General features: G+C 34.8%; 2 protein-coding genes across 6 annotated transcripts in view; one reads left to right on the top strand and one right to left on the bottom strand.

The window, feature by feature from the left end:
• Positions 1 to 16972, top strand: part of LOC101899086 (G-protein coupled receptor Mth2) — a 36595-nt gene extending 19623 nt beyond the window's left edge. The window contains exons 1-6 of one of the 2 annotated variants that reach the window (XM_020038967.2): positions 797 to 1000; positions 1066 to 1342; positions 1424 to 1612; positions 12549 to 12809; positions 12886 to 13084; positions 15054 to 16972. In XM_020038967.2, coding sequence (XP_019894526.2) covers positions 944 to 1000; positions 1066 to 1342; positions 1424 to 1612; positions 12549 to 12809; positions 12886 to 13084; positions 15054 to 15255 — 1185 coding nt within the window. In that variant the 5' untranslated portion in view covers positions 797 to 943 and the 3' untranslated portion in view covers positions 15256 to 16972. Of the gene's footprint in view, positions 1 to 667; positions 1343 to 1423; positions 1613 to 12548; positions 12810 to 12885; positions 13085 to 15053 lie in introns of those variants that run through there. The other variant, XM_059126416.1, reaches the window with a different exon arrangement.
• Positions 1 to 22884, bottom strand: part of LOC101889113 (G-protein coupled receptor Mth2) — a 361585-nt gene that overhangs the window by 105247 nt on the left and 233454 nt on the right. For 2 of the 4 annotated variants that reach the window (XM_059126422.1, XM_059126425.1), the window contains exon 1: positions 17704 to 18070. The exons of the other annotated variants lie outside the window; for them this stretch is intronic. The gene's annotated coding sequence lies outside the window, so the exon portion shown is untranslated. Of the gene's footprint in view, positions 1 to 17703; positions 18071 to 22884 lie in introns of those variants that run through there. 4 annotated transcript variants of the gene reach the window in all.

The following is a 22884-nucleotide window of genomic DNA, read 5'->3' as shown; positions in this document are numbered from 1 at the left end:
CCACTCCTTCTGGTACCTCCCCCATAAAATATCAATGTTTTAAATAACCAAAACGATTATGAAATCCGAAATAAGCATCCTTTATATTCACAAATCTTATTATTTCTGCTAACACAAGATCTGCTGTGAAGATGGGGTACATTCGTGCACTCCTTCTTGTACTGCCCCACAAAGGGTCAACATTTTGAATATTCATAACATCCGATTCCATTCAGACTTGGCCCATTTAAATTTTTCCATCAAAATGGTGGTAGAGATCGGACCATTTCTTCTAGTACCTCCCCAAAATATGGTTCAAGATTCCCAAAAACCAAACTCTCAAAGAAAGCGAAATAAGCATCCTACTCTCTTCAAATTTCACACACACAAACATTTCTGATAACAAAAGATCTGTTGTAAGGATGATATATGTCTGCGAACCAATTTTGATATAAATCTACCAATAATATTATTTATCTGTATTATATGAAGTATGAAAATGGAATACTTCGGTGGAATACTTTGTTGTTTATTGTTTTTTTTTTTTTTTTTTTTTTTGAGATCCTAATAGGAAAATGTGTTATGGCAGGTTTTTCACATTTTTGCCGTTCTGAAACAGCACTTATATTAATGTAATTCTACATTTCCTTTTGACTCTGACTGTATATACCATTTTTCTCTTTTTTAGAACAATATATGCATCGATTATATCATATACTACTGGTTTCCTATGCCTCATACAATTGGGCGTTTGCTGAACCACTTATCTCCCTTAAGCCAAGACCATTATGCAATTTCGACGAAACGGCCAATTTAACAAATGCACATCGTTTTTCAAACGGATCGTATCTTTACGACAATGTTATAATTCCACCTGAACAAGTCACCATATATGATTATATAGAAGTGTTGGGCGGACAAAGGATACCATATCCACCACATCCCCGTGGCTGCGTATGCCAAAATGGTGGTTGCATTAAATTCTGTTGCCATCCGACTAAACAATATCTCAACTCCGAGGGTAAATGTCGTCGCATCGAACATGAAATATCGAATAGTTTTTATGTAAATGTTACTTCCAATAAGGGTGGGACGATGCCGCGCAATGCTATTAATGACTTTATTAAATTGAATGGAAGACCCTGTCAATATCCCGAAGCTCTGCTGCCAGAGATGCACAAAGAGGACGGATGGCAAATTTTAGAAAATGGTATGCTGACATTGCCCCATTATGGAACAGTTGTATCCAAAGGAGAATACTGTCTGACTCTATTACGGACAACGGACGGCGAATGGTCATTGACGGCAATGGTCTGTCCCGTACCCAATGTCTTGTCAACATGGAAACGGGTTTCTAATTGGGGTAAGTGAAATTTGAATAGTATAAATACAAAAAATGGAATGTTGTATGCAAATATTTCACATTTAAATCCTTTTACCATAGGTGTGGTGTTTTCAACATTGTGTCTGATTTTAACTGTGATAGTTTACCTTGCAATACCCGAACTGAGAGGGAGCATCTATGGTTGGTTTATAATAAGCAGTCTGTTGTCATTGGTCATTGGCTATACGGTTTTGGCTATTATTTCATTGTCGGAATATACATTTCCCGAGATGACATGCAGTCTTATTGGTAAGTTTAATGGCAGTTATCAAGTATACCTGTGTGAGTTAGTAAAGCAAGCCATACCACAAATGCAAAATAAGGACATCAAATAGGTTTGTAAAAAAAAAAATTACTAAAATACAATCATGAATAGGAACATTTTTCAAAAAAAAAGGAAAAAGTTAAAAGGTGTCAGATACATGTAATGAATATTGTCCCCCTTTGTGGGGTGACAAATCTTGCGTTAGTAAAAATATTGGGATGTGTAAAACTTAGGGAGAATCGGGTGCTTATTTGACACCCTGTAAGAGTTATTATTATTAAAAAATTTGACCCGTTGTGGGAGAGGTACCAGAATTAGTGGTTCTATATATATATCTGTTCTCCACTCCACATCAGAGGAGGAGGTACCAGAAGGAGTCTTCCGTTATATTGTTTCTTTTATACCAGATATTGGGTTAGTGGAAATATTAAGATGTGTCAAACTAGAAGACTATCGGACTGATATTTCACATTTTATAACAGTTATTGTTCCAAATTTGGACCCTTTGGGGTTCAAACCTAGATCGAGATCAGAGATGGGCAATATCGGTCTACTCCTTCTACAAAAGGTCGAAATTAAAAATTTATATTTTACCGCAAAGAAAGATAAAGAATAATCAGATTTTGCTCCAAGTTTGAAAATCCTAATATTTGTATCAGTGCGGAAATGGACAATATCGTCCTAATCCATCAAGTATACCCCCCCCCAAATTAACATCCGATTCCATTCTGAATTTTCACATCTCAATATTTCCATCAACACAAGATCGGACCATTTCTTCTGGTATCTTCTCCACATAGGTTTCAGGATTTTGAAAAACGAAAAAAGCATCCAACTCTCTTCACACATGCAAACATGTTTGCTTACACAAGATCTTTTGTGAAGATGATATATATCTGTGAATCCTTCTGGTACCTCACCAACAATTTTCAGTACTTGTGTCTGTCATAACTTGCGAAACAAGTCATACATTCTTTACAACTAATATTTTTCTCTACCGGAAACCTGAGATGAATATGCATTTTATGATTTCGCTTTAATGTGAATATAAATTAGCGATTTTCTTGTAATTTTGCCCATACCAATATTTTCATCTGTATTAGATGAAGTATAAAAATGGAATACTTTAGTCGACTATATCAGGTACCTCACCCAAATTTTAACATTTTTTTTAAAAATTATCACATATCTCATATAAAGTGAAGGAAGTAGTCGATATAGTTCAAACCAAGCCATGCAAGAGTTCAGCTCAACTTATATATTTGTACAGAGTTTTTATACCCTACAACACTATGTATTGGGGGTATTATAAGTTTGATTAGGCCAAAAATTATGGATCTTCCTAGCTCGCCGAGCTGAGTCGATCTAGCTATGTATGTCCGTCCGTCCGTCTGTCCGTCTGTCCATGTTAATTTGTAATCACTCTACAGGTCGCAATTATGCCCCGATCTTCACGAAATTTAGAATGTAGGTGGGGTTGAGGTCAGAATAGAACCCTATTTCTTTTGGAGATGATCGCCAAATGTTTAGGGGCTGAAATGGACCAAATACTGAAAAAATGTCGGATTTTGCAGTAGCTGTACAGGTCGCAATTATAGACCAATCGACGCGGAATTTCGCATGTAGCTAGAGTTTAGGACAGGGAAGAAGCCTACCAATTTGGGTGGTCATCGGATAATATTTAGCGGGTAAAATAGACCATATTTTTTGTGTTGAAAAAATTCAAAATTTTTCATTAAACCGCGAATATTTTAAATCCCGGCAAAATCACAAAGCCATGACAAGGTTACTTCTGACCTTTACATTGATGTTAACATCCAACAAAACGGATATATAGCAAAATATGTGCGATATATATGTCTATCAAAGAATATATGCTTGAAAGATCTCTTATATGTCGAGAACGGCTGAACTGATTTCGACAGTTCTCGTTAATTTAGAATGGCCTCTTGGCAGGAAAGAAACAACGTCTAAAAAATCGCATAAAAATATCTCTCTAAAGATGAAAATATTGATTTTGTAAAATTTTCTCATATTTTTTCAATTTTGTCATATTTTCATTTTGAATTAAACATTTGGTAATATTTCTACAGCTAACAAAACTAAGTAGTTAGGATATCAGGATATCATATACAGATCGCATTTATGGCCCGATCCTTACGAAATTTTGCATGGGGATAAGATGAGGGTCAGAATAGAAGCCTACTCCTTTGGAGATGATCGCCATATATTTAGGGGTTGAAATGGACCAAAAAACTGCAAAATTTGTGAACAGGTCGTAATTATCGCCCAATCCTCACGCACATTTGGATGGGGGTTACCGGACTTTGCAAAAGCCAAGCAGTTTTGGATGTCCATCCCAAAATATTCAATGTGTGAAATAGTTTGCCAACTTTTGTAGACAAAATACGAAAATGGCCATTCCGGTGACTTTTTGGAGAATTCACAAATACAGGAAAGACGCACTTCTGACTATTTTGTTAACGCTGATTTCGTTGCGTTTCAGTAAGAAACCAATAATAAATGTTAATCTTTTCCCACGTCTGAGGGATTATAGGTCTTTGGGAAATATAGGTTCCAGATGTAGGAAGACCATTTAAGTGCAACATCTACCAATTAATTGGAAATGTGCAAATTAGTTTAAGTTGCTATTATTCGAAAATTAGAGAACGAAACCTAATGGTTTTCTTTTATTATTTGTCACAATATCTTGTGGAATTCTTTCGAGTATCTCGCCTATATAATCTGTATCATTTATTATAGTGTTGTAGGGTATTCAACGGTCGGCCCCGCTCGACTGTAGCCTTTGCTTACTTGTTTTATATTGTACAGAGTTTAGCAACAAAGTAGCCTTAATCAACATTACACATACAAGCCAAATCGATTGGAAAATGTTTTTAAGAACCCTGAAATAGAGCAAAATCAGAAGATACCTTTATATGGGCGCTACTCCAAAACTTTGAACATCTTCTGTGAATAGGTTTTCTATCCCCTTATAAGCCAAGATGCCAAATACTCCCTGGAAATAGCCAAAATCAGGTGACATCTTCATATGAGGGTTATACAAAACTGTGACCTATGTTGGATATTTTCTTCTTTCTAAAAACTCAAATCACAAACTTTTGCCAAAATTGTTTTGAAAACTGTTAAAAAAAATTGAAAATAAAAAAATATGGCTTTATCCCTTTATTGTTGTTTTTATAAAAACAACGTTTGTTTATTAGTGGAGAACGATGGTAATGTTTACCAGGGGGTAAGGCAGGGAATACCTAGGTTTCGGAAAGAGCCACCAATCCTCATCAGTTCCCTTGTTTTTGTCTGGGATATTCTCCCCAGAAGTTATTTTAAAAATAACTTCTATGACAAAAAAAACATTTTTTACCCAAGTGACGAGATCGTAAGCTCAATAGAAGAGGAACCAAAGAATTAAATAAAACTAAAAATCTCTTGGAAAGTCTTCTAAATCTTACAACCGCACTTATAAACATTTACATCTTTCTCCACTCGTTATGCTTTCGTTCAGCCTGAACGAAGTAGCATAACCATGTAAGTTGGTTTTGTCTGTTACAACAAAACCCCTTCGTAATGTTTACCCCCTGGTAAACATTACCATCGTTCTCCACTAATAAACAAACGTTGTTTTTATAAAAACAACAATAAAGGGATAAAGCCAGACTATTTTGCAACAACAAAATACTACGGCATCCACACTGTTCTATTAATAGACAAGGCACGGTCGACGAAGGGGTTTTTGTTGTAACAGACAAAACCAACTTACATGGTTATGCTACTTCGTGCAGGCTGAACGAAAGCATAACGAGTGGAGAAAGATGTAAATGTTTATAAGTGCGGTTGTAAGATTTAGAAGACTTTCCAAGAGAATTTTAGTTTTATTTAATTCTTTGGTTCCTCTTCTATTGAGCGTACGATCTCGTCACTTGGGTAAAAAATGTTTTTTGTCATAGAAGTTATTTTTAAAATAACTTCTGGGGAGAATATCCCAGACAAAAACAAGGGAACTGATGAGGATTGGTGGCTCTTTCCGAAACCTAGGTATTCCCTGCCTTACCCCCTGGTAAACATTACCATCGTTCTCCACTAATAAACAAACGTTGTTTTTATAAAAACAACAATAAAGGGATAAAGCCAGACTATTTTGCAACAACAAAATACTACGGTATCCCGAACAAACAAGCCACACTGTTCTATAAAAAAATATATATTAAAATTTGCCCTGGAAACCCAAAACCCTTTGGGATTTTCCTCAATTAACCGAATATTCTCCTACACTTAGAATTTCGCACCCACCCTGATAGGGTATATATATCGTATATATATATATATATATATATATATATATATATATATATATATATATATATATATTCTGCATCAGCGTAAAATTCTAAGACAATCTAGCAATGTCCGTCTGTCTGTCTGTTGTAATCACGCTATCTCTCACGCTATTTTGCATACATGCATAGTTTCGTATAGCCCCAATATAACTGTAGCTCCCGATTTTCGGTATTTTGAGGATTATTACCGGAAGTGTTTCAAATTTTGCATTGGGAGATCTTAATGGTTACTACAACCAATGAAAAAAAATGTCATATGCAGGACCACGTCTTCGTATAGCCTCCATATAACGGTACCTCCCGATATTCGGTATTTTCATGATTTTAGCGACATTATTTGCCGGAATTATTTCCAATTTCGTATAAAAAGTTCGTAATGGGTACTACAGTTATAAGCGTAGTAACTAACATAACTTTGTGTGATATGTTAATAGATAGATTGACAAAAAAAAAAAAATAAATAAATAAATAAAATTAAAAAAGAAAAACAAATAGAAACAAGTAAGCAAAGGCTATAGCCGGGTGGGGTCGACCATGTGATACCCTACAACACTACAATATGTTAGAAGCCCCCTTATGTCAAAATCAATTTTGGAAGATTTAGCTTTTGAAATTATTTCACGGAGCACTGCCTAGATATTAGCATTTTGGCCAGGGAAATTTGCCCAATATTTACGCACTCCGTCGTACTGTTAGTTGTTGTGGTCCATTTTAAAGTTAAATATAATCCGATGGTCATACAAAATGCTTAATATTTTGCACTCATCTCCAAAAGCTAGAAGCCCCTCTGCATCTTCAAATTTAGACTTATCTGGTCTACGATAAAAAAAAGCCAGAAGTTCACCTTTTGTGTATTTCAGATATCATCTGTAAGTAATGTTGGTATTTTTTCACGCAAAAGTAGTGGTCCATTCTACCCGCTGTCCTAAACTCTAACTTCATGCGAGATTTCGTGTCCGTTGGTTTCTATTCGTGACCTTTATAAGGGCTGTAAGATCAGGAATGTTTTTAGTTGTTGGTCCATTTTAACCCCTAAATATATAGCGGACATCTTTGAAAACAATAGGCCTTCTGAGCCTAACCCTACTTTTTTAAAAATGTTCATGAAGATCGGACGATAATTGCAATCTATATATAATAACCCCAACCTGTGTTGTAAGCTGAAAAAATATTACAAAATATGCACTTCAATATTATAAGTAAAATTGAAAAAATCGCATGCGATAAAAAATATGAAAAAATAAAAAAAATGTCACAACATACTACAAAATCTATATTAACATCATTATTGGCATCTATTTATGCGATTTTTTTTTAGATATTTTACTTTTATGCCAAGAGGGCATTCTGAATTGACAAAATTTGTGAAAATCGGTCCAGCCTTTCTTGAGATATAAGCATTCTAGCTAACATCCCTTTCCTCTTTATATATACATTGTATATATTTCGCTATACATATCCGATATATTTAACATAGGCATCTACGTAACGGTCAGAATTGACCTGTTCGTCTATTTGCGATTTTGCCGGGATTAAAAATATTCGCGGTTTAATGGCAAATTTTACTTTTATTTAACACATATGTTATGGTCAATTTCACCCACTAAATATTACCCGATGACCATCAAAATTGGAAGGCTTCTGTCCAGCCCTAAGCTCTAGCCCCATGCAAACTTCCGCGTCGATTGGTTTATAATTGCGACCAGTAGAGCAACTGCAAAATCAGGATTTTTTTCAGTTTTTGGTCCATTTCGACCCCTAAATATTATTCGATCATCTCCAAAACCAATAGGGTTCTATACTGACCCTATCCCAACCTCCGTTTTCAATTTCGTGATGATCCGGCCATAATTTACATGGACAGACGGACGGACATATATAGCTAAATCGACTCAGCTCGTCGAGCTAGGAAGATCCATATATACTTTCCTATGTGGAAAATCAATATTTCGTGGTGTTACATCATTTTTGGCCCAATCAAACTTATAATACCCCCAACACATAGTGTTGTAGGGTATAAAAAATATATTAAAATTTGCCCTGGAAACCCAAAAACCCTTTGGGATTTTCCTGAACTAACCGAATACTTCTTCTATCTTTGGAACGAATTGAGATAGAAAATTTTGCATACATGCATAGTTTACCAGTAGGTATGTGAAGTTCGTAATGGGTACTACAGCCTATGACAAATTTGCAGGTCCACGTCTTCGTATAGCCCCCATATAACTGTAGCTCCCGATTTTCGGTATTTTGGTGATTATTACCGGAATTGTTTCAAATTTTGTATTGGGAGATCTTAATGGTTACTACAACCTATGAAAAAAAATGTCATATGCAGGTCCACGTCTTCGTAAAGCCTCCATATAACGGTACCTCCCGATATTCGGTATTTTCATGATTTTAGCGACATTATTTGCCGGAATTATTTCCAATTTCGTATTAAAATTTCGTAATAGGTACTACAGTTATAAGCGTAGTAGCTAACACAACTTTGTGTCATATGTAAAAAGATAGATTGACAAAAAAAAAAAAAAAAAATAAATAAATAAATAAACAAAATTAAAAAAAGAAAAACAAATAAAAACAAGTAAGCAAAGGCTATAGCCGCGCGGGGTCGACCATGTGGTACCCTACAACACTACAATATGTTAGAAGCCCCCCTATGTCAAAATCAATTTTGGAAGATTTAGCTTTTGAAATTATGTCACGGAGCACTGCCTAGATATTAGCATTTTGGCCAGGGAAATTTGCCCAATATTTACACACTCCGTCGTGCTGTTAGTTGTTGTGGTCCATTTTACAAAAGCTAGAAGCCCCTCTGTATCTTCAAATTTAGACTTAAGCCAGAAGTTCGCCTTTTGTGTATTTCAGATATCATCTGTAAGTAATGTTGGTATTTTTTTCACGCAAAAGTAGTAGTCCATTCTACCCGCTGTCCTAAACTCTAACTTCATGCGAGATTTCCTGTCCGTTGGTTTCTATTCATGACCTTTATAAGGGCTGCAAAATCAGGAATGTTTTTAGTTGTTGGTCCATTTCAACCCCTAAATATATAGCGGACATCTTTGAAAAAAGTAGGCCTAGCCCTTCTGAGCCTTACCCTACCCTTGTGAAAATGTTCATGAAGATCGGACGATAATTGCACCTATATGTAATAACACCAAACTGTGTTGTAAGCTGAAAAAATATTACAAAATATAAACTTCAATATTATAAGTCAAATTGAAAAAATCGCATGCGATTAAAAATATGAAAAAATTAAAAAAAATGTCACAACATACTACAAAATCTATATTAACATCATTATTGACATCCTTTTATGCGATTTTTTTTAGATATTTTACTTTTATGCCAGGAGGGCATTCTGAATTGACAAAAATTTCAAAATCGGTCCAGCCATTCTTTAGATATAAGCATTCTAGCGAAATATATACAATGTATATATAAAGAGGAAAGGGATGTTACTCTTTATATATACATTGTATATATTTCGCTATACATATCCGATATATTAGGCATCTACGTAACGGTCAGAATTGACCTGTTCGTCTATTTGCGATTTTGCCAAGATTAAAAATATTCGCGGTTTAATGGTAAATTGTACTTTTATTTAACACAAATGTTCTGGTCAATTTCACCCACTAAATATTATCCGATTACCATCAAAATTGGAAGGCGTCTGTCTAGCCCTAAGCTGTAGCCCCATGCAAACTTCCGCGTCGATTGGTTTATAATTGCGACCAGTAGAGCAACTGCAAAATCAGGATTTTTTCAGTTTTTGGTCCATTTCGACCCCTAAATATTATTCGATCATCTCCAAAACCAATAGGGTTCTATACTGACCCTATCCCAACCTCCGTTTTCAATTTCGTGATGATCCGGCCATAATTGCGATCTGTAGCGTGATTACAAATTTACATGGACAGCTAAAACGACTCAGGTCGGCGAGATAGGAAGATCCATATATACTTTCCTATGTGGGAGGTGTTACATAATTTTTGGCCCAATCAAACTTATAATACCCCCAACACAAAGTGTTGTAGGGCATAAAAAAACTACAAATGTGCATTTGAAAATAGCAAGGCAAAATGAAAAAAAAAAATCATGCAGTATAAAACATTACAATTGTAAATTCCAATTCCAATTTTTTTTTTTTGTTTTTTTTTTTTTTTTTTTTGTCTGAATCGTTAAAATTAGGCCAGCGGTTCTTGAGTTATAACACAACTTTCCTTTGTATATATAGATATGTGCAAATTCTTGAAAATGTGGAAAAATACGTCGGGTAACAGATATAGCGAACCGAAGTATTCCATTTTCACACCTCCTCTAATACAGCTAAAATATTGGTATGTGTAAAATTTGAAGAAAACAAGTAAAAAAGTATCGGTCGGTTTTGCCGACAGATGTATACCCTCAGCCAATGTTCGATTATTTTAAAATCTTTTGACTTCTGGTTAGATTAATCAAATGTTTAAACCTTTATGCAGTTGGTTCCAAAGGAATTGGCCAATATTGGCCATTTCGTGTCGGACCTAACTAAATATGATATAAATATAGCGACGTGCTAGGTTTGAACTGGGTTGTGTTAATGGAAATTTTGGGATGCACCAAGTCATGAATAAAATAATATAATTATTCAAAATGTTTACCCTTTGTGGGGGAGGCACTTGATGAAGTGGACCAATATTATCCATTTTTGTACCAGACCTAGAACTGGCGAAAATATTAGGATTTGTCAAGTTGGAGCAAACCCGGATTACAGCTCCTCTTTCTGCGCAGAAAAAAATATTTTTTTTTGTTTTTTTTTTTTCTATTGGAAAATTTTGACCTTGTATGGGGAAGGTACCGGAAGAAGTGGACCGATATTGTCCATCTTAATACCAGACCTTGGGTTAATATAAATATTGGGATGTGTGAAACTTGAAGACAATCGGACTCTTACATCAAATTTTATGAGAGTTGTAATTATTCAAAATTTTGATCATTTGGGGGGGGGGGGGGAGGTACTTGCTGGAGTAGACCGATATTGTCCATTTTCACACCTGACCTAGCTCTGACGTAAATATTAGGATTTGCAAAGTTGGAGCAAAATCGGATTATCCTTTCTCTTTCTGTGCATAAAAATATATATTTTTTGAAAATTTCGACCTTTTGTGTGGGAGGTACCAGAAGGAGTGGGCCGATATATTCCATCTTAATACCAGAACTTGAGTTAATATAAATATTGGGATGTGTGAAACTTGAAGACAATCGGACTCTTACATCAAATTTTATGAGAGTTGTAAATATTAAAAATTTTGACCATTTGTGTGGGAGGTACTTGATGGAGTGGACCGATATTGTCCATTTTCTCACCTAACCTAGCACTGACGCAAATATTAGTATATGCAAAGTTGGAGCAAAATCGGATTATCCTTTCAATTTCTGTGCAAAAAATAATTTTTTTGAAAATTTCGACCTTTTGTTGGGGAGGTACCAAAAGGAGTGGACCGATATTGCCCATCTCCAAACTCGATCTAAGTTTGACAAAAATATTACGATGTACCAAGTTTGGACCAAATCGGATACTCCCTTCGAGAGTTATCGTGCGCACCAGCCAGCCAGACAGACGGACGGACGGACGGACATCGCTAGATCGACTCCAAATGTTCTGAAACGGATTTGGTCCAAAGAGACCTAGGGTCTAAAGTCGTTATTTCGAATAGGCACGTTTTGACCGTATCAAATGATATATACCCTCTGTAGCCATATGGCTGAGGGTATAATGAAGGTATGTGTGAAATTTTGATAACTTACACAAAACTTACATATTCATATTTCTGGTTGAGAGAAATATTTAGATATACCAAGTTGTAAAGAATCGCCGACTTGTTTCGCAAGTTATGACAGATATAAGCATTGAAAATTGTGACCCTTTATGGGTGAGGTATCAAAAGGAGTTGGAGTTGTGTTAGCAAACATATTTGGATGTGTGAAATTTGAATAGAGTTGGATGCTTACCTCGTTCTAAATATAATCCTATGTGTGGGAGGTACCTGAAGAAATGTTCCGATTTGTACCATCTTTAAAACAGATCTTGTGTTGATGGAAATATTGAGATGTGCCATGTCTGAATGGAATGTTAGTTTAGAATTTTATAAGCTTCATGAATATTCAAAATATCGTTAACAAAAATATTGTGATGTGTGTAATTTGAAGACAATCGGACACTTACATCACATTAGGCAGTACTAATGCAAATATTAGGATTTCCAAAGTTAGATCATCCTCGTATTATCCTTTATCTTTCTGTACGGTAAATTATTTTCTTTGAAAATTTTCTTTGACATTTTTGGGGGCGGGTACCAGAAGGAGTGGACCGATATTGACAATAATATTACAATGTACCAAGTTTGGACCAAATCAGGCAGACGACGGACGGACATCGCTAAATCGACTCCGCTGTTGTGCAAAAAAAAAAAAAAACAAATTGGTTTATTCATGTACACCCTCTGTAGCTATTTGGCTTATTCATATACCCTCCATCTAGTGATGCATTTGTAAATGTCAAATTTCTGTTTCGCAGGTTATGTGGCTTATTTCTTTTATGAGAGTGCCTGCATTTGGTTATCCGTGATTGGCTATCACTTATGGCGTTCAAGTGTCCGAAATAAGGAAACAGCTTCTGTGGATCTGGTAAAACATGGTAAAAGATCCTATTTCCAATGCTTTTTATTTACATATCTGTTAAGTTTTGGCTTAACTTTTGCATTGGTGATCATACAAAACTCGAATATACCCAATGACTTTAAGCCGGGAATTGGTGTTGAATACTGTTGGTTAGATGGTGAGTAGAACATGCATTTTTTTCAAAATCGCTTTCTTAGCTAATTGGAGATATTTTTTTTTCGTTCCACTTACAGTACACATCTGGGCGGCGTTGCCTTACTTTTTTGCCCTGAATGGTGTAATTTGTGTTTGCGGAATAATGTTTACTTACCTGGCGGCCAAAGTTGAAAAGACGGAAATGGAAAAATACAATGATCTCAAACCAATTGTTAGTGAAATCTCCGATCTAAATCTAAGCGGTCGTTTTGCATTTGTACGGGATAATCGAAGAATGTATGTATAAAAGTTACAGATGATTCCATGAAGGAATAATTGGAGATTGCAGATTTCAACATGTCGTTCCAATGAGTTTGCACTGTCATCGCCAAATTGATTAGGTGCAAAAATCAAGAAATTGATTTGCAATTTCTTTCTTATTGAATGTACCATCGATTTTATGGTGCTAAAATCACCAAAATAACGAACAAAGAGACATACCTTTAAATGGGAGCTATACGAAGACATGGACCTGCATACGACATTTTTTTTGACATAGGCTGGAGTACCCATTACGAAATTTAAATACGAATTTTGAAAACAATTTCTGTGAGTAACGTCGGTAATATCATCAAAATACCGAATAAAGGGAGGTATCGTAATATGGGATCTGTAAGAAAACGTGGACCGACATGGCCTTTTATCTCAATTCGATAATGTCACTAAAATAATCAAAATACTAAAAAAAACCGTTATATGGGAGCTCTACGAAACCGACATGGCCTATTTACGAGCTTATCCTGTCTACTGGCAAAACACACACGTCTGTGCTAAATTTTAGCCTTTTATGCATATATAGATATAGTTGGAAAGATTATTAAATACCTATCCAACAAATGGTCACATAATGGAGTTATTTGAAGAAGTTCGTAAGTTATAGTCAAATGATTGATTTTTGGAACCGGATTTTATTTAAAACCCCCAAAAAGTCAAAAAAGGTCCCAATAACGGGGTAACAAAATTGACGTCAAATTAAAGCTGACACTCCTACCTTTTCAAAATGCCACAATTTGTGCTAATAAATTTTTTGGATCCTATATTGCCTATATCGGTTAAGTGGATCCGGGTCTAGCCCAGGTTTTCAACCTTTTGGGACTAAAATCGTACCCAAAGAAAAAAGTAATTTCCTGGAATCATAGTAAAAATACCTTCTTCTGAACCCAAAATTTTGAAAAAATTAAAGAGTTTTTACTTAACTAGAGTTGTTCCTCGACCAATAGCCAAAGAAGTCATTTTAGTATAAATGTATCTGAATTCAAACGTGTTCCAGTTTAAACTGCAAATACCAGTGAGATTGGTTAGAGAATACCGTTAAAGTTTCCAAATATCAATTAAGTGGTTGATATGGTGGCCTTATCAAAATAGGGAACTGTATTGACAAAATTGGGTAAATGTGACTAGGTTCATTAAAATACTGAATAACGGTAGGTATCGTTATATGGAAACTGTGGGCCAGTATGGACGATGTTTTGACACCGGTTGTTGAACCAATTGTGCACTAAAAATACCAATTTTGAAAAAAATCCGATAGAAAATGTGGCCGTCGTTAAAGTCGTTAAAATACTATATAACTGCAGGCACCGTTATATGTGCGCTATAGGAAAACGTGGTTTACATTCACAATGTTCTGCCACCGGAAAACCTAGTACGAAGTGCAAATTTCAATTTTTAAGCACAACCGTGGGCTAAAGCTATAAAAATACCGAATATCGGGAGGTACCGTTATATGGGGCAGTACGAAAACGTGGACCGATATATCACATTTTCAATACCAATAATCCTACACACAATTGGTCTGTTCTAGAACTGTTGCTACGATAACCGATTTCCCTATATGATATCGAAAAAATTGCAAAACTAGTAGGTTCTGGCAGGTTCTGGAACAGATCAAATGCTCACACTTGTGCCAAAATTTAAAAGCTCTACGCCAGATAATGTGGGCTGCATAGTGATTTCAAAAATTCGTCTACCACGAATATTAAGAGGTGTTACAAACGGAATGACAAATTCAAAATTTAAATATGAAATTGTAATTTCGCCGAACAATGTAATGAAAGAATCGATGAGAAAGGCAATAACAACCAAATATCGACATTGATTTTTTTGTTAGTTTTTTTAAAACCGCAAAATTTTTTCCTTCATGCGATTTTCGGAATAAGTTTTGAACTGAATTTGAGTTTTTAATTTGGAAATATTTTTTTTTCAGGATTTCCAACTACTCCCTGCTGTTGCTTGCATTTGTTATAGTCTGGCTTTTAAATATATTATCGTATTTGGGTGAAATGTTGAGTCTAGATAATGGCAATCCTCTTCTCTACACTACAGACATTGCTAACTTCATTGAGGGTCCCTTAATATTGTTTGTACTTGTGATACAAACTAAAGTTCTGTTCTGTCCTAGGAGATAAAAATATATATACTCAGCCGTTTATGTTCATGACCTCACAGAGAGTCAGAGTCATTTTCAATGTTATTTAATTTTTCTAAGCAGTATTTTAAGACGATATTTTTTTGATGTTTTCTGAGTTGTGTTCTTCCCTCTCCTTGTTCGTTTTTTCATCGTCTTTTCGCTGCTTCAATTTATTTTCGTTTTCCGTTTCGTTTTCTCTTATGTTCTATTGTTCTATTTGACGAACCACACGTTTCTACTACGTCAAGTACCAAATTCGCTTTTTCGGAAAGGACATTCAACACATCTGTTCAATATTGAACATTTTGTTTTCATTTCATTCTTGAAGTAATGTCACAGAGTCTTGTAAAAGTTTTATCTTGGCATTTGACCGAAACTACGAGGTCATGCCAATCTTCGTAGCATATACGCCTCATGTTAATGGATATTCAAAACAATATTTGAAAATTTATCTTTCCTCTATATAGTATCCTGTGTCTCCGATATTTAGCTATATTCGTTACAGAAATCACCATCAATATGAAGGTCCATGATTTCGTTAATTTTCGAAATTTTCATATAAAAATGGAGATTTATTTCACCAGCTAAATATTAACAGATAACCATCCAAAATGCCAGGCTTCAGCTCTGTCCTATACTCTGACCTCAAGCTCCAAATCTATTGATCCTTAGTTGAGAACTGTAGAGCCACGAATTCCAAATCTAGACAATTTTTAGATTTTTTAAATATTTTGAGACCATCTGCCATAACACCTGCCAAAAAAATGGCAGGTGTACAAAATACTTTGTACATACTTTTGATACATACAATAGCAATAAACAATAAATATTCTAAAATTAAATATTTCCCAGCCGCCATAAAATATCACATGTGAAGTATTCAGTGATCTTGTGCGCTGACGCATACGATAATCTGTGAGATAATAAAGGTTATGTCCATTCAATGTAGCCCTGCAATGTTCTCCATTCAATATTAGAATAGATAAGAACAATTGTGTGGCTGCGACTAGGTTAAGTTAGATTAGTTTCAGTAGTACGTAAGGAATATATTTAGAAATAAAATCAGAATTGAATCAACAGCCAAACCTTTCGGTTGGTTTTCTTTTCTCACTCAGCAGGGTACCACGCTGCCTAATGCTAGACAAGGTTGCTAGCAAAAGTGATTCATTCGATATCACGCCGGTAGCAAAGACGTTTGAGGCATTGTTCCACCCCAGCGTAATAGAGTGTTTCTCAGAAGCTGCTGATCATCAACAGGGATCCCGCAAATTGCATAGCACAAAAACAGCTTTACACGTTGGATCGTCAATTACATGTGTGGGCGCTAGTTGTACGAGGAATTCCGAAACTAGAAGTCGAATATTCGTAGAGTGAAACAGTGAATTCCCCAATGAGAGTTTATATCTTTGAAACTATTTAACTTCCTACTTTCTGGCATTGAGTTAATAACGAACGCAGTTGACGATATCTGCGACGGCTACATATTTCACAACATGGACAGCAGAGATGAGGCTTTTACTGAAATTACAGGTCGATGGTGTTGTAATTCCGTCCACCAATTACTCTAAGGTTTATGGTTTTATTGAGCCTTTTTAAACAATATAATGATATAAACAGACTTTCAATCATTTTATGTAAGACCTATGATTATAAAGCATGTTCAAAATTTACAATAAATGTTTGCAGTATCAAGCTTTTGCTTTAAAGAAAAATAATTAATTAAATCATTAATTGTTATTATAATTCCTAGCCATTCCCAGGAATCATCCTATATTTTAATGATCACGGATTTGCTGAATAAATTTTGAAATCAATTCATAGACGTGCAAACCAAGGGGTTTAATTTTGGATTCTTCATACACTACCGGTTTTATATAAAAATAATTTTGTTTTACTTGGAAGATTTGTCAAAATTCTAGAAAAAGTTCCAAGTATTCCGTATACACTTCCCAAAACCTGGCTAGCCTGTTGGTTAAATTTTAATAAATTGTTGAATGTAATACGTAAATATTTCATAATATTATCTGAAGGTATATCTACATCATTTATGGATAGCTCTAAAGCTTTACTTTCAGGAACCACATATTTCTTGGTCTCGATTTTAGATGGATTGATTTTAATGTCCCCAGTTATCATAAAATCGCGAAACCTTATTTAAGTGATGCTTAACTTTTCACATTGCCATATTTGGTGATTCATCGGGAGCATATATGTAGTAGTCAGTATATAGAATCCCACAAGAATCTCTTTCTAAATGAAGAATATCATACATTTATATATTATATAAATGTGGAGCCAGTATAGATCCTTGGGTTAACATCGTCCAAGTCTCATATACCAATTGCTCTACAGAGTAGCTTTAAAACCGAAAGCATTAGTTGCACAAATACAAACAAGAATAAATATGAATTTTACACAAAATAAAAAGTATATAGGCGATACGTACGTGTTGTTAATAAGGCACTGGTGGTTTGGGTTTCAATATAACACTTGTATTAATTCAAAAACTCTTGAGGTCTAAATTTATGTTTCATTTATCAAAACAATTATTTTTGTGTGCAATTTTTTAGATTTTTGCTTCTTCTTTCTTAGCGATCGATATTCATTGATAACAATAATTAATCGATGGGGTTTCGATTGCTGGCTTATCGGTGTTGAATCATTAGTGGGATTCTTTAACTCATTTTTTGAGTTATCGACAAAAATCGAAAACTTTCAAACCCAAAATGTTAACATAAAAACGAAGTTATAGTTGACAACATTGGTGTCTAACGGTAGATCTAAAGGTACGGTCAGACTGAGCAAATATTTGAACCAACATTGTTTTCCCATATTTGACTGAACAAAGGTGAATTGGCGGTTGTTATGATATGCAATTTTTTTTAATTTTTACAAATTTGAATAATTGCCCGACTTCTGCCAATTTTGTGTATGTATTTGTTCTTTTGAAAAATAAAAACAAAATATTTTCAAAATCAATGATTGGAAGAAACTTAAATTGCGGGGCGCGTATTAAAACTAGTGACCAGATTAGCCATAGAATTGAAAGATTGAAAACTTAGGATCATATTTTTGAGAGAACATCCAGGCATTTCATTTATATATCGCGCTATTTGACTCATTTCGAAAATGAATGAAAAAATATCAAATAAATGAAAACAAATTCTTGCCAATACTTGTGAATAATTCTGATAGGAAGCGGGCATAGCCTCAGAGCTCTATTTTTGTAGTTTTACAAATCTGTTCTACCTCCTTAATGTACCATGGCTGTATTCCTCTGCCATGGTTCATACGTTTTATTTAATACATATGAAGTGTTTTTATTGTTCGTGGTAATGTAATTAAACTTGGTGAAGAATAAAATAAATAAAATATAGTCAACTAATATGAGGTAAGTAAAGAGTGTTTATTATTATTATTTTTTTAACACTGCCTTTTTCACTGTCATACATCCTGAACTACAGAAACTGGGTCAGACAGATAGACTGACATCGTTAAATCGACTTAGAATTGTATGCCGAATATGAATATACAGGGAGAGATGAAACAATTGCAACTAATTTCAGACTGATGTCATTTGCCAGATGCCACTCGTCCGACAGCTGTTAAAATTATTCCTGTGGCAGCTCGTTATATTGTTTACAAGCGTGCAAAAGCATTTTGGTGAAAAATTTCCTCGTTACCGTGGTACTGGTAGCGTAGCCCGACGTCAAGGAAGTGGATGGAAAAAACAGCAACATCAGCAGAAATGGTTCGAAAAGTAAAGAAGCAACTTGATTAAAACCCGCGTCGCAGTGGCCGAAAAATGCCTCGTTAGCTGAACATATCGCAATATTCTATTCGGCAAATATTGAACCAGTAAAGAAAGTCCTAAAGTCGGGCGGGGCCGATTTTATGATACCCTACACCACTTTGCTAATTTAGTTGAGCTCAACTTAATAATTAAAAGTTTTTATGGGAGAATTCAATCATACACGCTATGATTATAATTTAAATTTCAAAGGACTAAATATGCCGAAGCATTTGTATCTTTTAAATTCGGACTTGTATTGCCCATTTGGTGCGAAATTAATTTGAAATCGGATACAAATATATATGGGAACTATATCCAAATCTGAACCGATCTCGATAAAATTTGGCAAAGATATTTCTGAGCTTTATTTGATATATTTCCCTGAATATCGTTGTTACAGAGTGCATATTACGGCTGCGGAGGATAAAAATAACAAATCGGATGAACAATATTTATGGGAGCTATAGCTATATCTGAACCGATTTCGATACAATTTGGCATACTTATTTTCAGGCCTAATTTGGTTGTATGTGCAAAATTCCATACTATTCGGGCAGATATTACATGTTTGGTGCACAATAAAATGCAAATCGGACGAAGATATATATGGGAGTTATATCTAAATTTTTACCGATTATCTCCAATTTCAATAGGGTTCGTCCTTGGGCCAAACAAATGTTGTTTGCAAAATTTCATCTCAATCGGATAATAAATGCGACCTGCATTTTGTTTACAAGAATACATGGACAGACGGACGGACGGACGGACTGACATGCATAAATCAACTCAGAAAGTGATTCTATGCAGATCATCAAAAGGAACTATGGGTCTATCTCGTTTCCTTTTGCCTGTTACAAACAAATGCACAAAGACATAATACCCTGACCACCTTGTGGTGTAGGGTATAAAAATGAGCTCGGGGTAAAGCCATTGAAATTCCAAAAATATGCTAGAACTTACACCACAACAGAAAGAAAGTAGACTCAAAAGAGCTAAAGAGTTGCTTCGCTTGGCCGAAAGTGGTGAACTGCCGAATTTGGTTTTCTCCGATGAGAAAACATTCGTTGTCCAGTAGTTTGTAATCAAACAAAATAATAGTGTTTACTTGCCAAAGAGGTCAGCTGAAAATGTGCACCTTCGGTTGGCCACCAGAACTCAAGCGCCGGCCATGGTGAAGGTGTGGGCCGCCATAACAGCCGATGGTCACTCTCCGCTCGTATTAATCGTCTGTGGCATCAGAATAAGTGCCTAATATTATAGCGAAAATATTCTGGAGGGTGTATTAATGCTTTGGGCTAAATATAAAGAAATCACGCTTGAATTCCATCAGCAATAACCTTTTTCTGGAAAATTCTCATCGAAATGCTTTTGTACGCTTATAAACAGTATAAAGAGCTGTCACTGGAATAATTTTAACAGCTGTCGGATGAGTGGCTTAGAAATGACTGCAGTCTGAAGTTGGTTGCAGTTTTTTCATCTCACCATGTATATACTTAATGGGATCTACGACATATATTTAACAATGTTACTAAAGGAATGTCAAAGTTAATATACCCTCCTATTCAAGGTGGAGCGTAAGGTTTATTTTATTGAGCCTTTTTTCAAAAACGTTATAATTGGAGAGAGCATCTAAATTCACAATACAGTTATACCGAACACCTAGCTTGAGAAGAGTTGGAAAAATATAATGATTTATAATACATCAGTTTTAAAATTCCTTGCTCCCTGAAACTCATAAGGTGGAGGGTATAAGAATTCGAATCAGCTGATGTCATCTATGTCGTTTCAGGGGTATGAGTAAAAATATTGAAGTCACCCTAACCATTTAGGATGTTAAAACCAGAGATGCCAAACTGCTTCCACTTAAAAATCGCTTCAGATACGTTTTTTTTTTAAATCACCGTAAATCGCTACTGACTAAGCTTAAAAAAGACTATGAAAACTACCACAAATCTCAACTGACAAAGACCAACAAACACTATGTAAACTTGTAAAAGGGGCAAAAAAAAATCATTCGTTACACAGAAAGAGGAAAAAATTAAAAAAATAAGCATATACATTCATACGTATTTTAAAATTCAGTAAATTAATTTAAAAGTAAATATATGTTTTTTTTTTTTAATCTGACTTGAACACAAACTACAAAACCTAATCAAAAAGAAGAATTGATCTCACCCCCACATATGTACAGTTTGTCAAATAATTCTTTGCAAAATGCAAAAAAAGTCGTAATTTTGATATTTAAATTGAAAATGTATAAACAAAAAGGTGACAGTTACTATTGACATTAATAAAAAAAACATGTAATTTTCTATATAAAGCAAACCAAAAAATAACAAAAACAAGACAGAAGCAAATATTCTCTTGTCAATTAAATCTTTGCAAAATGTAAACATAGGTCGAAAAGGAAAACAAAACTAAATAACGGTACATCATTTTCGAAAAAAAAAAATTTGGTCTGCTTCTTTAATTTGCTCTCCACTAATATTTTAATACGATTCATTATTTGGACAAGTGCACATTTAAACAGAAACTGCGATTTTAACCATGCCTGGAAAACGAGTTGATGATAATTTAATTCAGTTAGTTTACGGCAAAAGAATTGGCGGAAATGTTTAATATTAAATTGAGAACCATATATAATATAATTAATCGTGCAGAAAAAGAAAATCGTCTGCACCTTAACAATTCTAAGGGAAGACCACCAAAACTCAGCAGACGCGATCAGTCCAAAATTTAAAAAAAAAAATATAAGAAAATCCGCAAACAAGTCTGAGGCAGTTGGCATTGGACATAAAAAATGAGTGTCATAAGGAAGTGAGCCACGAGACTGTTAGAAAAGTCTTAAAAATCCACAAGTACTCGTCTCATGTAGCCAGAAAGAAGACTTTGCTTTCTGCTGTTAACATTGAGAAGCGGCTTACATTTTCTATTAATAATGTTACAAATGCTGAGGAGTACTGGAACGACGTAATTTTTTGCGAAAAGACAAAAATCATGTTATATCATCATGACGGACCCAGTAAAGTATGGAGAAAGCCAAACTCTACACTTCAACAAAAAAATATAATACCAACAGTTAAGTTTGGCAAGCTCTCTGTAATGGTGTGGGGTTGTATTTCTTCAAAGGGCGTTGGGGAGCTGCGTATTTTTAACGAAACTATGACGAAAGAATATTATCTGGACATTCTGAAAAATGAATTATCCAGGAGTGCCAAAAGTTTCGGGTTTTTTGATCGTCAAAAGCCAAATAAACTTAAGTATAAGTTGTATCAGGACAACGACCCCAAACACAAATCGTTACTTTGCAGGACCTGGTTGCTTTATAATTGCAGCAAAGTTATTGACGCTACTCCCCAAAGTCCAGACTTAAATCCCATAGAAATTTTGTGGGCATTATTGAAGAAAAAGGTTGCAAAACGCGGTCCTACCAATAGAAACGCTTTAGTCAAAGCAATACAAGAAGAATGGCTGAAAATTCATGAATATTACGATATAAATGGACTAATACAGTCAATGCCGCGTCGGCTAAAGGCAGTCATGGATGCTAATGGACACCATACCAAATATTAACCTTCATAGTAAAAAAATTTTAAAGTTTCTGTTGTAATTCTACTATGAGTTTTCGTTTTGCAAAGAATTTATTGACAAGGAAATATTTGCATATGTACAATCAACCGTTTCTCAGTTTATTTCCAAACTCATCAACTTCTACATAGAAAGGTTCTTTACAAGGTCTATAAAAGGTCGGCTAGTAATCTAATCTCTGAGTTTGCGGTCAAAATTCATACAAGTAATAAGTTTATTGTCAAATAGTTGTTACAAGTAGTCTTC

Source organism: Musca domestica, unplaced genomic scaffold (assembly GCF_030504385.1).
Source record: "Musca domestica strain aabys unplaced genomic scaffold, Musca_domestica.polishedcontigs.V.1.1 38, whole genome shotgun sequence".
In the NCBI taxonomy this organism is placed as follows: Eukaryota; Metazoa; Arthropoda; class Insecta; order Diptera; family Muscidae; genus Musca; species Musca domestica.
This window is presented reverse-complemented; position numbering and strand designations above follow the sequence as displayed.